At 37.2% G+C, this 17,142-nt stretch overlaps 1 protein-coding gene across 1 annotated transcript in view; it reads left to right on the top strand.

The window, feature by feature from the left end:
• Positions 1–10,638, top strand: part of TAFA4 (TAFA chemokine like family member 4) — a 191,926-nt gene extending 181,288 nt beyond the window's left edge. Inside the window, 2 exon segments of the mRNA XM_036031660.1 lie at positions 4,113–4,237; positions 10,627–10,638. Of these exon segments, the coding sequence (XP_035887553.1) occupies positions 4,113–4,237; positions 10,627–10,638 (137 nt within the window).
• Positions 10,639–17,142: the final 6,504 nt, after the last annotated feature.

Below are 17,142 nucleotides of genomic sequence, written 5' to 3'. Positions count from 1 at the left end.
GCCATCATAAACAAAGCAACAAACAAGTGATGGAGAAGTTGTGGAGAAAAGGGTTCCCTAGTGCACTGTTGGTGGGACTGCAGACTTGTACAACCACTATGAAAGCAGTGTGGAACGTACTCAGAAAACTAAAAATGGATCTGCCTTTTGACCTAGCAATTCCACTGCTGGGACTCTATCCTAAGAATACTAAGACACCAATCCAAAAGAACCTATGCATCCCAATGTTCATAGCAGCACAACTTACAATAGGTAGATGCTGGAAGCAACCAAGATGCTCATCAGTAAATGAATGGATCAAAAAACTATGGTACATTTACACAATGGAATTCTATGCAGCAGAAGGAAAGAAGGAGCTCCTACGCTTCACAACAGCTTGGGTGGAGCTGGAAAGGATTATGCTAAGCAAAACAAGCCAGGCAGTGAAAGAGAAATACCATATGATCTCACCTTTAACAGGAACCTAAAGTACAAAACAAAGAAACAAGCAAAATATAGCCAAAGATACTGAAATAGAGGACAGGCTGACAGTGACCACAGGGAAGAGAAGAGGGAATTTCAGGGGACATTGGGAAGGGTTCATGGGAACAAACTTAAAGGACACATGGGCAAATATTAGGGGGAGGGTGATAATGGGAAGGAAGTGGGGAGGGTTTGGAGGGGTGGTGGATTGGGAGTAAAAGGGAGAAAGCTGTATTTGAACAATGATTAAAATAAAATTAAAGAAAATGTTCACACATATCAAGCTTCCATATAAGAATCAAAATCTCACATGGGAATGTGGTCAGTAATATTGTAATAATTATGTATAGGGCAGGGTGGGTACTTGAAGTATCAAGGGGAACACACTATGGAGTATATGATTGTGTGGCCACTATGCTCTGAAACTACTAGAGAAAAATATTGAATGTAAAGTATAATTTAAAAATTTCAAAGTAAAACATCCAAAATCTTTTATTAAAAAAAAGACAGAAAGCTGCACTTGGAGAACAATTAAAAAGAAAATAGAAATATTTTAAATTCCAGAGCAGTTTGCTATTTTAAGGAGGGTGTTGTGAAAATGTCTTTAGAAAATCACTTAAGATTTTTTAATTAATCAAAGAAAACTGGTAAATAATTTCATAAAAGTTGGATTATATATAGTTTTTAAATTATTTAAATAAATTAAATTTAAATTTTTAAACAGAATACTAGGCCAACAATATTATTCTATAGTTAATAATTCCCTCTTTTGTTTTTTTTCTGTGATGGATGCCTGAATCTGTCATTTTCCTCTCAAGCTTCTATTTCAGAGTTTGGCACCAAAATTATCTTGGTCCCCATATGTCTAGTGAGGAAGCACTGATATTTCTCTACTGTGAAGCTGATATAATGCAATTCATTCTGTTTCCTCTGCAAAGAATTTATTCCCAGATTTCTTACCTCACTCACTCCTCTCTTTCAGTCTCCTTTCTACCCAAGTCATTTTATAATCCCTTAACAGATTCACTCTTTCAGGTGCAGAGATTTCCCTTGCTTACTGCACTACCTTGCCCACAAACTTTCTGTGGCTCTCAAGTGTTTAGAGAATCAAATCAATCTCTTAAACTGACCTTGAGATCCCCTAAAGGTTGCTTTTTGGACCATCCTCCTTAGCTTGTGTTCTGTACATACTTGGTGACCCCTCCCTTAGGCCCCATGGGTCTACTAGTTTCTAGGTTGGCCACTCTATGCCCTACTTCTCCTCCTGCCTCCACTAGGACAGATCACTAACCACCTGTCTATCAAGGCTTCTTCAGGCTTTTCCATGTGGCTCTGACACCTCTCAAGAGACAATAGTTCCCCCTGCTGAATGAAAGCAAGTGTCTAAGGAACAGTTTTAAAGATTAAAAAAGGTACTTTAAATTCAGTTTTAACTGTGTGTAAATATAACTAAGCTCTGTCAACATTTATAAAACTTCTCAAGTCCTTCAGATGGTATTTTAAATTGAGAGTTGAGGCCCATTTCTTACTTATCTTTATATCCACTTGAGATCAACCCAAGGTGGGCAGAAAATTATGAATGAGTGGTCTGCACTATAAATATGGTCAGATGCCTTGGCACACTTATTAATTTAAACTATTGATTTAAATTGTGGCTTAGAAGAAAGCCTGGTGGAGAGAGAGAGAGAGAGAGTATTAAAATCTAATACCTCCTCTCTTACTTGATTTACTTTATGGAAAGAAAGCTTTGGTGTTTATTTCTGGTACCCTCTGCTTCCCCTTCCTGCTTCTGAAGTTTGTTGGGACAATCAAAAGAGCAATAGTAGGTAAAAGTGCTTTGAAAATGACAAAACTCTATCTGGTCTGAAGATGAAATGACTGTGATATTTGGGGCTGAGAAGAATAAATTTCCTCAGACTTCACCTCAGTGTGTCCATTCACTCAAATTTGGTATTAGTCTCTTACAAAATAAATAACCCATTTAGCTATATTCCTTTCTCAGTGTTAGCATCTTCTGATTTAAATAGCAAATAGTTATCTTCAATGACAACACTGCCTTACTCAGGTATTATTGGTTTTGATTGGATCAGTGAGACAGTAGCTCAGGATTTGGCCAGAATCAGGAGTGGTGACCACTTTTCTCCACCTGGGTAGACACACTATCTGGCCACTTCAGCTGATACTGAACCCATCCTGTGGCCTCATTGTGCCATACTTCATTTGTTTGACAGGAGAGGAGTTTGCAGGTTCTGGATTGCTGTGTTACCTACTGTTTTCACTGATTCTATAGAAGGACTTGTTTCTACTAGAGTTCCCTGGTACGAGGGAGGGGTAATATACAGGTGTGAACAAAAATTGGTTTATAGTTGTTTGTATGGAAAAAACACAATAATTGATAAATGATAATACAAATATAAATTCTGTGTTTCACATCCTCACAATTGTAGACCTGCTTTTGCCCACCCTGTATTTAAAAGTTAGAGCGTGGGCTGTAGGTGTCAGACTGTTTTCATTCAATGTTGCTCAATAGTTTTCAAAGTACATGACTTTGGGCAAATCATGTAATATGTCTGGGTCTCAGTTTTCTCTTCTCTACAGAATGTAAGAAAATAACAATTTCTAATCTCAAAGTTGCAGTGAAAATGAAATTAGAAAATTCATGGAAGCAATTAGCAGAATTCCTGACCCTCAAGAAAAAGTAACTATTCAGATTTATAAAGATTTGCTTGAACATGAGTTTCAGACTTCTCAGGAAGTAGTAGTTTGAGTGAAATGCATTGGAAGATGTTTTCATATCAGTTGCTGTTTCAACAAGAAAAACAGGGCTAAGATCCTCTCCATTTTTCTCTGCCTCCACTCTCCCAGCCTGCAGCTCCAATGCTTTGTCCTGTACCAGCCTATTGGCTGGGTTCACCTTTAACAATCAGTCCAATTGTTTTTGTTCTTTGAATCTGTGGGAATAATCATCTGAGTTGATAGTGTTTCCTTCACTTCTATTCTTTTGCCCCCAAACTCAGAGAACTTGGGGTGCTAGTTCCTGCTTCATGGGCATAAAACAGAAATCATTTTATTGGTCAACTACTATGGACATGGTGAGGTATGGGGGACAGTGAATTCATAAGTGAGTGAGTGCATCCAGAATGTGGGCATGTGAGTAGAGTGCTCAGCACTTGCTGGAAAGAGTGTAGAGATGAGTACCACATGAGATGGAGACATTGACAGCTTTTAGTCTTTGTGTTGACAACAAAAAGCATCAAACATAACAACTTTGCAGTATTAGTATACAACCTACAGCCAAAGATTAAGATCATTATAATAGTTAATGTTTTCTAAGAACATAAGTGGCCCAAAGTCAGCCAAGACTGTCACATGAATTAGCTTTATCCTCCACATCCTATGGCAAAGTTCTATTTTTACCCCCATTTTACAGATGAAGAAACTGAGGAGGAGAGGAGTTAAATAATGGGTCCAGGGTCATTTATAAATAGTAGTACAGTCAAATTCAAACCCATTCAGGCCTATCCCAAAGTTTGAGATCTCAATATCTATATTATAATCAGCAAACTCAGTGTGCTGATCTATATTGAGCTTTATGTTGTTCACACTTGGAGGAAGAAACAGTATCATAAATATTGGCCTTTGTTTTCTAGCTTCCATCGTGATTCAGAAATGGTGGTGTCACATGAATCCTTGTTTGGAAGAAGGGGATTATAAAGTGCTGCCAGATAACTCAGGTTGGTCCTGTAGCAGTGGCAATAAAGTCAAAACTACAAAGGCAAGTATAGACAAAACAACTGTAATGCACAACTTCAGCAACATTAACTATCAGTCCCCTTTTTGTTTTAGCCTGCCATCAAGAAGACAGCATTTTGTTTTATTGGCAAACTGACATGAGCAGTACCACGTGATCTGTGACTTTGACCTTTCTGAAAAGTCGTTTTCCCAGTATCACTCTTTATGTTTTTATTGAGCAGTGATGTGGTGGGTGAACTCCTTATTTAGGCAGAGCCACTGGATTCATTTCAGGTCCTTCATGAGCCTGATTGAAAGTAAAGATTTACAAGAGTCAACAAGCCAGTGTATCAAAATAGCATGACAAGAATCCTTGTACGGTGCTTTACTAAATTTGAAATACCCGTGCCTATAAGAAGGTCCAATGTTGAAGACTATAATTCAGGTCTGACAAGTCAAAACTTTCTTCCCCAAATGGATCTCCTTACAGCTGTCTCTGTATCTGAAAGGATACCACTGTCTACCCAGTCCTTGAGCCAGAAATCTAACTTCTTTCTTATCTTCCCACGTCCAGTCCACTATTATGTCCTTGGGATTGTCACTCCCAAGTCCCTTCATCCCTCTGTACTGCTGTACTTACTACCCTGTCAAGTCCACCATAGAGTGCTGCCTCACATACATTTTTGCTCTCTTCTAGTCTGTCCTCCATCCAATGATTATGTTCATTTTTGCAAAATGTAGATCTTTTAAGCTAGTCCACATGGCTTTCTAATGGCTTCTCCATGGCTCTTCAACCTAGTAGCCCTGCCTGTCTAGCCCTCAATAAGTAAACTGGCAGGCTCCCTTCCCTCCATCCTGCCTGCTTCTGCTATTTCTGCTGCTTTTAGTGCCTCTCACTCTGTGTGGTGCATTTGCAGGTACAAGGTGTGCTCTTCACAGAATGTGCTTCCTGCCTTTTCTAGTTCACCATCATTTCTTCAAAGAATACTTTACCTCTGAGCATTTATGATAGTTATATTTTACATCAGTTGGTGTACAGTTGATCCTTGAACAAGTTGACCACCATCGTGCAGTCAAAAATTCACATATAACTTGACTCCCCCAAAATTTAAGTCATCCTTCAATATTTGAGTGGGATTGGTTCCAGGTCCCCTGTGGGTAGCAAAATCTGTTGATGCTTAATTTCTCCATATAAAACAGTGTAAATAGATGCATACAGTTATTCCTCTGTATTTGTGGACTCCTACCTATGGTAGAAAGCAGTTAAGTAGTTATTGAAAGCAATCTGTATGTAAGTGGACTCACATAGTTCAAACTCATGTTGTTCAAGGGTCAGCTTGTATGTGTATGTGTAACACTTGGAGCTTTCTGTGTAGGGACAATTGTGAAGTCAGAGCCCATGTCTGCTTTTGCTTGCCTTGGTAGTCCCAGTACCTGCTGAATGACTCATTAACTATTTTTTGAGTGAAAACTAATAAAACAGGCTATGCTGGGATTATTAGAGTTAAACACACTGTAATGAAGTGGTTTTTTAGTTCTGGTTGCTGTCTGAGCTTTGGCTCTTTAAGAAATATAAATCTTGAATGGCTACTTATCTTGCTTATGTTTTTCCCTTTAAGAATATTTTGAGTTATGCCCTGGCTGGCGTAGCTCAGTGGAGTGAGTGCGGGCCGGGAACCAAAGTGTCACAGGTTCGATTCCCAGTCAGGGTACATGCCTGGGTTGCAGGCCATGACCCCCAGCAACCACACATTGATGCTTCTCTCTCTCCTTCTTTCTCCCTCCCTTTCCTCTCTAAAATAAATAAATAAATAAATAAATAAATCTTTAAAAACAAAAGAAGTTTTTTAAAAAAGAATATTTTGAGTTACTAAACAAACTTACCATTCATTTCCAACCACTGAGGTCAAAAGCAGCTGAATTCTTCTAAATGTGTGCACAAGATATTGTAATAAATATGATTTTATAAAGTAAATACTTATATGTACCATTAACATGACATTAAACCAAAACTATAAAAATAAAATAATGATTTTTAATAAATTTTAAAGGAAATGTAAGTTTTTGCTGACATTATATCCAGAATTTGTGATAGTATATTAAGTCAGATTAAGATGCTTACTACCTATTTAAAACATGTTTTCAAAATGAAGACTATTTTCAACATTAATTGCAATTATTAACTAATTTGTCCTTGTTAGCGATATCTAGATGATTAAGACAAATGGCCTGATATAATATTTTATATTATATCCAGGACAGTGGAATTTCATGGAGTCAATGTGGTGGAAGAAGGAGGTTAACACTCCCATCATTTCTATGGCTCCTCCTCTAAGCCAATCCCAGTTCACTTCCAATCTATGTAAACCCAGTGTGCTTGCTAAGTAAACCCTGCCTTAATACAATTCCACTGTCCTGTTCCCACTGGCCCCTTTCAGCCATTTCCCCTAAACCCTTCTTAAATGAAAATTTTGGTTAGTTACCAATGATCTAGGGTCTTACTGAAATCCATCATTGTTAAAATTTTCTTTCATTGTATTTCTTGTAGACTAAAAAATAACATTTTGGGAGCCCTGGCTAGTGTAGCTCAGTGGATTGAATGTGGGCTGAGAATCAGTGTTGCAGGTTTGATTCCCAGTAAGGGCACATGCCTGGGTTGTAGGCCACGGCCCCCAGCAACCGCACATGGATGTTTCTCTCCCTCTCTCTTTCTCCCTCACTTCCCTCTCTAAAAATAAATAAATAAAATCTTAAAAAAATTAAAAAATAACATTTTGGGAGATTATACCTGTATAGATTTTTACAGATAAATATGAAACAAGACCATGAGTGCAAGCAAACTATGTTCCAGAAAAGAATGTGTCTAAGTAGCCTCTTGCTACAGCACTCCCTCTCTATTTATGTGCAGTTAGAGAGGGCATTTGCAGGAAGCAAATCTTTAGGGGCATTTTGGCTCTGTGTGCTAGGGATATGAGTTTCCTCTAGCTAAATCCTCAATGGTAGTGACATTTCATTTGGCACTTCAGGAAGTTGTAGAAACATAATGTAGTTCCCTAAGCTGTCATGATACTTAGCTGATTTTTTTTAGTGATACACCACCTGAGAATAATCTTGAAGTAATAAAACTCTGTTTCCTTTATTAATCCAAGTCAGTGTGACTTGTACTGCATAAAACATTTTCTGTCTTTTATGGATCTTATGCAGATACAAAAATTCATTTGTGGAGCTGCAACTGGCTTCTGTGCAGAGCTTGGTACCCACAGAAACTTTATTTTTCTTAAAATCAATGCTGACCTTACACTGCAGGTGAGACAGCAGACCTATAAAAGTAGAGCAATGGCCTCCCTAGAGGAGGGATATTAACTATATAACAAAATAGTTTCCATTTTCCTTAGACAGTTCATATACAACAGCATCAAAACATGGAAGGGCTAAAAAGTATGATTAGTAAGTCACCTATGTCAGAATTTTATTGTCCATTTAAATGCAAATATAAAAAACGTTAGCAGTTAACTTGAGATTTTAGATGAGCCTTAAGATGAAGATATGAAAATAAGAGGGGACAATTCCCTAACCAGTCATCTTCTCTTTCCTGAGTATAAATGGTTAGCATTGAGTTTATTCTACCTGTGTAGTTTTCCAGGCCCCCAGAGAGTGTACAGCAATTTCTTCTCGTGGAAAAATATAACTTTCTGTCATCCTGCCTCCATTTTCATTTTCTCAGTTCTGAGTTTTACTGCATTCTCTGTGCAATATTAAGGCTCTTCACAAGTGCCCTATGTCCTCTTAGCACCAAAGCCAACCATTTGACAGAGCTTTTATTATTTGAAAATAGAAGTAAAATCCATATTGAATTTTAAGAACCTTTAGATTTGTTAATTTTGTGATTTTTACAATATCTACTATGGGTGAAGAACTATATTTTTAGATCAGTAGTTCTCAACCAGGGGCATTGTGCTTTTCAGGGGATATTTGACAGTGTTTAGGAACATTTTCAGTTGTCACATTTTGAGAAAGAGGAGAATATGGCCTCCTGCTGCTGAACACCCTGCAATGCACAGGAGAGCCCAGACAAAGAGTTATCTGGCCTCCAATGTCAGTAGTGCTGGGATTGGAAAATCCTGCTTTAGAGAAAATATATTTTTAGTAGCTCTTTGCAAGCATCCTACTTGATTCTCTTCACTTTGTTTTTCAAGGTTACCACTAAGTTTCTGAGTGTTTTCAATATTTTACACTGGACAACTAGAGGTAGGAATTAGGAATTTAAACAACAGGATCTTTCTTCAACCTTTCCATCAACCTCAAAATCTAAAATGACCAAATCCTTCTGGTTTGTCCTCAATGGACTTCTCTAAAGGATCCTTTTCTCTCTGTCTCCTGGGCTGCTGCCTTGGGCTACCCTCATTCTCTTTGCCACTATGTCATAATAATTTACTGGTATCAGTAGCTACAGAAAAATCATCATAGGAACTTGTTAAAAATGCACTGTTTTGAGCCCTACCTTTAGAGTTTTCTGGTATAGTAAGCCGGGGATGGGGCTTAGAAAATCACACTTTCACAAAGTTTTTAGGGTGATTCTGATGGACAAGCTGTATATGGGAAGCACTGGTCCTCTGGCATCCCCAGCTGCTGATTGTTCTCACCTTTATTTGACTTATATTCTGCCTTCTGTGCCACCAGAGTCACCTTTCTGCTCAGGTTCCTCCTTGATGAGAGACCATTAATGGATCCCCATTGGTAACAGGTAGAAAATACAGTGTAAGCATTTTGGGATGGGCCTTCATTGCCACTCACCCAATAGGTTATGTGTTTCCATGCCCCATTGCTTTCTTCTTCATCTCCTGTCTCTTCTCAAATTCCACTTATCTTTCCAGGTCCAGCTGAGATTGCTTTCCCCCGAAGTCTTGTCTTCTCTTATTCCGACAGCCAGAGCATAAAATACTCAGGGTACCCCGACATGTGAGTGTAGAGCTGATATAAGCATATTAGCAATCTTTATCTACCAAGATTCCAAAATAATAATGGAACTTCCCCATATAATCAGCAAAATCAATCTTTTACAGAAAAATAAATCCTAAAGTATCTTTTCCAACTTTTAGTGTAGATAGGCTCCTAAATGAGTGAGGTATGGAGAATGATCTTTTTTACATATGATGCTTGAGAATTACATCCTAGATTCAGATCAGTACTTGGCTATAATCACTGTTAGGTCATATACAGGTGCATGATGATCCAGAGAGAGGGGCACAATTTCCTGAGTATTAATCACATACTGGGCACTGGGTCATGCCATTCAGTTTACTGCTTCATTCACTCTTCACTACAGCTGAGGGGAGCAGGTGCTGATTTTACATTTAGTAGATGAAGAAACACAGAGACAGTTCTCCCCATCTCAGAAAATGACCAACTCAGTCAGGTTTTTCAAGCCAAAGACTGATTTCTATTTATGTCACATCCTTCATCCTATTTGTCACAAGTCCTGCTGGCTTTGCCTTTCATCTCTTCAGTCAAAGTGATTCCTTTAAGTTGCATCTGGCTATGTGTTCCTTGTGTCATCTTTGCACCTCAGTCAGAGAAAGGCCACATTCTGTGCATTGGCCTGGGTCCCCCTTGCATTCACCTCTCTCTCCTCCTAGAAGGTTCTTCCCCCACATAGTTTGGCCTCCCTCCATTTCTTCAACTGTCTTCTCAAATATCACCCCTGACAGTCATCTATAAAACAGTAGCCTTCTACCTTCCTTGTTCCACTCTTTTCTCCATTATACTAATTTATTTTCTCCATAGCACATGTCACCTTCTGATATACCATTCATTTGCCTGTTTGTCCAGTTCTTTCCTCTAGAAGAGAAATCAGCAAGCTATGGCTTAGCACCCTAGTCCCACTTCTGGCCTCTTTTTATATGGCCTATGAGCTAAAAATGGCTTGTGTGTTTTTAAATGTTTGAAAAAAGAAAATAATATTTCATAACACATGAAAATTACATGAAATCTAAATTTTGGTGTCCATAAATAAAATTTATCAGAACAAAGGTGTGCCCGTTTAACTTATGTATTGCATTGCCTATGTTGCTTTTGTGGTGCGAAGGCAGAGTTGAGACAGTGATTATGATGCCTGCAGAGGTGAACATATTTGCTGTCCAGTTCATATAGAAAGTGTGCCAGCCCTCCTCCAGGACAGCTCTTTGAGGACAGACAGGGTTTTTGTTTGCTTTGGTGCAGTATTCAAACACCAACAAAAGAGCAATTACATTGCAGAATATATAACTGAAGGTCACTGTGTCAGTTAATAGTGAATCTGGGAGTTGAGTAAATATCTGATTCTATCTAAAGCCTAGACATGATGACTATGCTGTCAAAGAATATAATTTACTTTGAAAATATTTTCATGGTGTAGATGTGTTAAAGTCTTAAGCTTTTATTTTTCTCTTCTAGCTGGTATATTGATTATCTAATCTGTAAAATTGAACAATAGAAACTGCTGGTCTATTTTCTTAGATTTTAAGTAATGTGCCTGGGGTGTTTAAAAATGGGAAAAACAACAAAAAGTTTTTAATGGGTGTATGTTTCCAGTAAATACAGCAGTTTTATAATATAACATATTTTTAAAATGTAAGTTTACATTTAAAAAAGTAACAAAGGCAACATTTGATCTGGACATAGGCTGATTTTAATCAGCATTCATTAGCAAAAAATTTTAGCACCATTACCAAAGCATGATCAGCATGTGTTAGTTAACCTGATGGGCCTTGAATGTACATAATCTTATGGGATTTTCCCACTCCACAAAATACAGTGAGGATATGTTTTCTTTGCAACCTAAAAGCAAGAACTGTAAAGAAAAGTTTGAATAACTTATTTGGTGAGTTTGGTTATGGATAAAGGTGCAAACTGCTAAACTCTACATGATGACACAGACAAAGGTCTGGTGGCAGGAAGGATTATCTTTGATGGGCATCAGGTATTGAATGCTCACTTATATAATTTGTTTTTGGTAACTTGATAGCATTTGAATAAGAGGTGTGCTTCAGTCTTGGAGAAACAGCAGGATGCAAAGCTCTCTGGTTTGGATTACCTTCTGGCCATGTTGTGGGAAAACTGTCTTGGATTTCAGCAACATTGTAAGTGCATATATGTGCTATGAGGAGTGGCATTCATTTAACTGCTCCAGCCCTCTTGGCTTCATATTTTATTACATTGAATTATAACCATGGGCTCCCACACAATTGACATCCTATCTGTATCTCCAGGAACATACCTCCAAGAAATCCTGGAGGAACAGAATGGATTGCCACTGAAGGAATATTGGGTCTTTAGTTTTTTTGCCTTTACAAAGGATTGTGGATATCAGTGAATATAGGTTTCACAGGTCCACATCTTTATTCTTTTGAACTTTGCCTTTAGCCTTTGCATTAAGGTTTGGTTATCTAAATAATAAACATTTTGGTGAAACATATTTGCAGATGAACTGTGATTATCTGCTGATGAAAATGTATTTTATAAACTTTGAAGAATAGTAGGACTTATTGGAGTGGCTGTGTGTGCATTTTATTTTTGCTTTTGATGATTTGAAGTTTTTGTATTTTAAGTTTTACTGTCAGGTTAGTAAAATAAAATGTGAGCATTTTTTTCTATGCACCATTTTGCAGAGTGCTAAGGAAGCAAATGCTGATATTTTATAACCAAAGTTCTATCATGACATATTCACAAAAGAAATAAAACTTCTTTGGGATTTTATGGCTAATGTGTAGTGTGGTCATAGAGATAAACCATTTAAAAAATAAAATGGTTTCTGTCTAGATCAAGGGTAATTTCTTAGATCCAGTTTATGTCAATTATATTAAAATATTTTGTTAACTCCTAGATAGGAGTCTTGAAATGCTGAATTTTTAGACTGTAAATAATTTATTTTTAACTTAGCGCTTTCCCTACTTGTTAGTCATTTTATTTCTTTAAATGTAAGTAAAATATGAATCATTTTTCTGGTTAATTGGCTTTGTAGCAGACATTTCTCCACATATTTCCAGAAGCTGTCATGCAGATGGAATCAACTGACCCAGATTATAACTGCATAATGATATGAAAACATATACTACTATAATAATACAGGATATATTTTATATATTAAAAAAGGCCAAAACATACTTTCTACACTATTAATTATTTTTGTCCTCTCACAATTATAGGTGAAATATTACTATAATGTTTATACTGGTAACAATTACATTAATTATATTCTGGCCAAAGGAAAGGAAATCAATGATATTCATTTGTTTGCTAAATTTTGTTTGAATTTGACTGGATTCTGGCCAGAATTTTTACTCTCATATAAATAAGTAAAAAGTTAATTCTTCTGATGGATTATGATATATAAGTTTTTGTGATTATTTTATCACCTTGCATTAAAACCCTAGGCTGGCAAATTTTAAATGCAAAACTGAAAAATAGCTTTAAAAATAACATGTAATGTTGGGGATGTGAACTATATGGAAAACTTCAGACCTAAATATAGATTGCTACTCTATTTCTTTTTCCAAACTTATGTAGCATTAAAGAGATAAAATCTAGAGAGATTTAATTAAGCCAGGTACATTTATGATGTTTTATGCATACTCTGCTGCCTTTAGTATAAGACCTTTCATTGCAAGAAGAGAAAGTTTAAAAATAACTAAATTTTATAGTATGTGAAACAATATCTTAGTCTTTGCCCACACATCTGATCTTGTACCCCAAATAAAATCAAGTAAAAATGATTCCACTTCACCTTGAGGTACATTTCTTGGGTGGAAACTACTTCCAGGGATTAAATGGTCCATTTGGAAAAATGGCAGATATCAAACTGCTATTTCATCCATTATTGCTTCAAAGTATACTTTTTACCTCTTTCAAAAGTTAGCTCTGAAATGGGGCTTTCATGAGAAACATTTAATGTTATCATTTTTAACCTTTTTCTGTAGGGAAGGAGATGGGGCACTCTTTTAGGTTTTCCAGAACTTAAAACAAAGATACCAAGGGAGTCACAAGACTATCAGTCATGCCAGCATTAGGCCAACTAATTGTGGCACATGTGTCTCAATACCTGAGACCCCTCAATACTCATACCTTCAAACATGGAGATATCCAGTGAAGGCTGGTGACTCATCCTGAGTCTCACCAAGGAAACTGTCAGCTTTCTAGATTTTTATAACTGCTCTAAACCATATACACCTTTCCAGAGCCTGCCCATAGGAAAGTGGAACTCTGTTCACATTTTTGACAGACACTTAACCTTCTCAAGACCCTGAGAAGTTGTTGGGGAAATTATTTACCCTTATACACACAAGTCCATTTTTCTTCTCAATCTGGAAGGATTTATAAAAACTCCCATTTAAGAGAAGAGAATGTAGGACCCAATAAAATTAAACTTGACAAAACTGACACAGACAGTAGCTATTAGAAATTATTCAATGAAGAGTCACTTGAAAGACATAAAATTATAGATTTACTTTGAGTATTTCTTGAATAACATATACTATTCTGTGTTGTAGGTGCTGGGAAAATGGGCTATACTTAGGGTCTGGCCAGTATCTGCCCTGCTTTCTCAGGTCAGATCTGTTTGTGTCTAGCATCTGTACTCTTTGCCAATGCACTCATGACACTCATGAAAAATGTCATGCTGATAGTATTTTAAAATTGAGTAAGATATTCACTATTGCATTTCTATATGAATTTAAAAGAGTAAATATATTCTTTTTTATTTATTTAAGGGAAACTATTGGCCTAAGGTAAAATGAAAAAAAATTGAACTACTCAGTAGTTGAACTTAGACTAGAACCAGCTCTTAGGTTGTGTACACCATTGGGTGCATTGGCAGACCTCTGGCCCTTCTCTGTGGAATATTTCCTCAGAGGCCACATGAGGGCAGATGCAGCCCCAGCATGTCACATGGATTTCTTAGGTCTTTTAAAGAAATACTGCAGTAACACTGAGCCCCTGTTCTACCAGGGCAACATCATCAGATGGAGAGAAGTCAGTGGGCCCTCCTTGTGCATTCATTCCCCAGTCCAACACATGACAACTTGGCTATCATCGCTTATTTGAATGTTTGGCCATACTATGACATTTTTGGAAAGAATGTGTTAGTGCTTCAGGTTGGAAATTGACTCCTGAAAGTGTCAATGCAAACAACTTCACTAAATTGCCTGTTTCATAGATAAATTCTCTAGGACTAGAAAAATTTACTGCACAGAACTGTTTGTGATGGGCTTTTAGGGAACCACTGACCATGGGTGAATCCAATGCTAATGTCACCCCTTAAGGCATCTCTGAAATAGATAAATCATTATTAACAGTTGCACCTAAAGCATGTGAATTCTTCTACACTAGGAGTTGCAAACTGCAGCTCATAGGTCAGAACCATTCTTCCTGTTTCTATAAACAGAGATTTATAGGGACACAGCCATGGCCTTTGTTCATGTGTTGTCTCTGGCTTCTTTTGCAATACAATAGCAGGGTGGAGTCACTGTGGCAGAACATACATGGTCCACAAAGCCTAAAACATTTACTTTTTGATATTTTACAGAGAAGTCTGCCAATTCTTGTTCTACACAATGGAAGAACATGATGTTCTTTATGAGTTCATGGGAGCACTGTGAAATAGTGACAAAAAGTTCACATCCAGGAGGCAAACACATATCAGCTCTACTACCTATCCTTCACACCTTTATAAACTGGGCATAAAGGTATATACCTTGCAGGAGTTCTTAAAAGAATTTTGTGTAAAAACTCTTAGCATTATGACTAGAAATTAATTAGCTCTTGATAAAGTTGTGTCTCTCTTATGAGAATCTGTAGTCTGAGTAGTCACCTTGTATAGAAAGAGAACAACACACTGGGCCCTTGCTTCAAAACTCAGATGTAAAGGTTAAGTGAACACAACTGACAGAAAATTGGGGCTATATAGCACTAGACCTTAAAGTATTTTCTCCTTGTTTCCAAGTCAGTGAGAACTTGGAGAAAATAGCTAGGGCAAAGTCGGAAAACAACTCAAGAAGCATAGCTTCCCCTTGACCTTGGCTGTCAATGGGGCAGATTGTTGAAAATGCTGTTCTCTCTTCATGGAGGGGTGAATGTCTTGGGCCTGTAACACCTGCCCAGTGGAAGTTGGAGTTGCTCTGGAAAGAAAGACAGTACACAGGTAACCTGATTTGAATTTGAGCTGAGATGAAGAAACACCCTTCTTCAAGTTCATCTAGTAAAAACCTCAAGCCCCATCCAGCAGTTCTATGTGAAAGGAAATGATCATTTCAAATTACAAAGTAATATTGTAAATAGAAACTTTGAACAAAAGAACCCCTTAAGTAATTGATGACAGTTACTGAAGCATGGTGAGCAGTCTTTACAATATTGATTTTGGGTGGGCAGTCTTTATGACATTAATTTTGGGCTGTGAACAAACCTGTCTCTGCAAGCTCACGCTTCTATCTTTTCCTCTCCAGTTTTGTGTTGTGAATATTCATAGCCTGGTTTGCATTAGGAATGTGAAATACTTTCCTCATGTTTTTCATTTGGGCCTTTGTTCTCCGTGGATAAGGTCCCTGACCCATCCTTTAATTATCAGTTTTGATTCTAATGAGGAGTTATCAAAATAGTTTAGGATACTCAATTATTAATTGAATAACTATAATTAATGATCAGGGAATGGGAGCAAGCAAGTGAACTTTAGTCCTCTGCTTCCAAACCCTAAATTCTATTCTTAGCCATTCAGTGTGGGTCTCAGAACTTTTCTGCCCTCTTTTTGAATTTCATCTTTACCCTTGCTTTGTTACATATATTAAGTTCAATACTCAGGAACATCATAGAAAATAAAGTAATGCCCTTGCTATTTGAGCATTGCAATAACTGAAAAGAAAACATAAAAAAAATCCACAGTTCCTCTCTCAAATACCCTCATACACAAATCAATAGAGCAGACTGCTTAGGTCAGCTCAGTGGGGCATGGGTCGAAATAGGAAACAGGAAAATACTTAGGAATATTTAAATATTTATGAGTGCTATATATATCTGTCAGAAGACTGACACCGATTCTTAATGCTACAGTAAAGAAGCTAGAGTAGAACCACTAAGTCTCAGCTTGAGAAAAAGTTAGTGACAACTCTTGCAACTCTCAAAGTTAAAAATTTGTATTTGATGTTGCCATGTGCCATTTCAATCACCCTCTTTCCTGATTCACTACTTGAGCACAGCTGTAGTGTGGGGATGGGAAGGGAAACTTTACAAGATGCAGTATCTGATATTCTCAAGGGAAAGGGACTTTGCCCATAGAAAATCAGTGTAGATGGCTCTGATTTGGTGATGTACGCACTTGGGCTGTGGTCAGAGAGGGACGTAGAAAGAGATTTCTACTAGAGATTTCTAGTAGAAGACAATTTCAGTGTGTTTTTGGAGGGCTCTTGTTTTACTTCTGATTAGACAACAGGCTAGCATAGAAGGTCTCTCCCCTTTGTTATTCCATTCATCTTTTTGTGGTTTAATGAGAGATGTGTTGGTCTCTCTTTTCCCTCCTGATATCTCAAATGCAAAGAAGGGGTCCAAAGTGGGGAAAGGTTTGTTCAGGATCAGTGTATGACCTGGAAGGCTGTTCTACTCAACAGAAAAAAAAATATATAACAGTTAATAGATTTGATTGTATAAAAAGCACAACCTGTACATAGAAAATCACACAAACCAAAGGACAAACTGGCAGACAAAACATTAATAACCACATAAACAAAGCTTTTACAAATTAGGTAACAAAAGATGGACACCTCAATAGAAAAGTGAGTTCTTTATATATTTTGGAGATCAAACCCTTGTCTGAGGTATCATTGGCAAACATATTTTCCCATATAGTTGGTTCCCTTTTCATTTTGCTGATGTTTCATTAGCTGTGCAGAAGCTTTTTAATTTGATGAAGTCCCATTTGTTTATTCA

The sequence above is a fragment of the Phyllostomus discolor genome, chromosome 7 (assembly GCF_004126475.2).
Source record: "Phyllostomus discolor isolate MPI-MPIP mPhyDis1 chromosome 7, mPhyDis1.pri.v3, whole genome shotgun sequence".
NCBI classification, from domain to species: domain Eukaryota; kingdom Metazoa; phylum Chordata; class Mammalia; order Chiroptera; family Phyllostomidae; genus Phyllostomus; species Phyllostomus discolor.
Note: the sequence above shows the minus strand (reverse complement) of the source record. Positions and strands in the feature narration are given on the sequence as shown.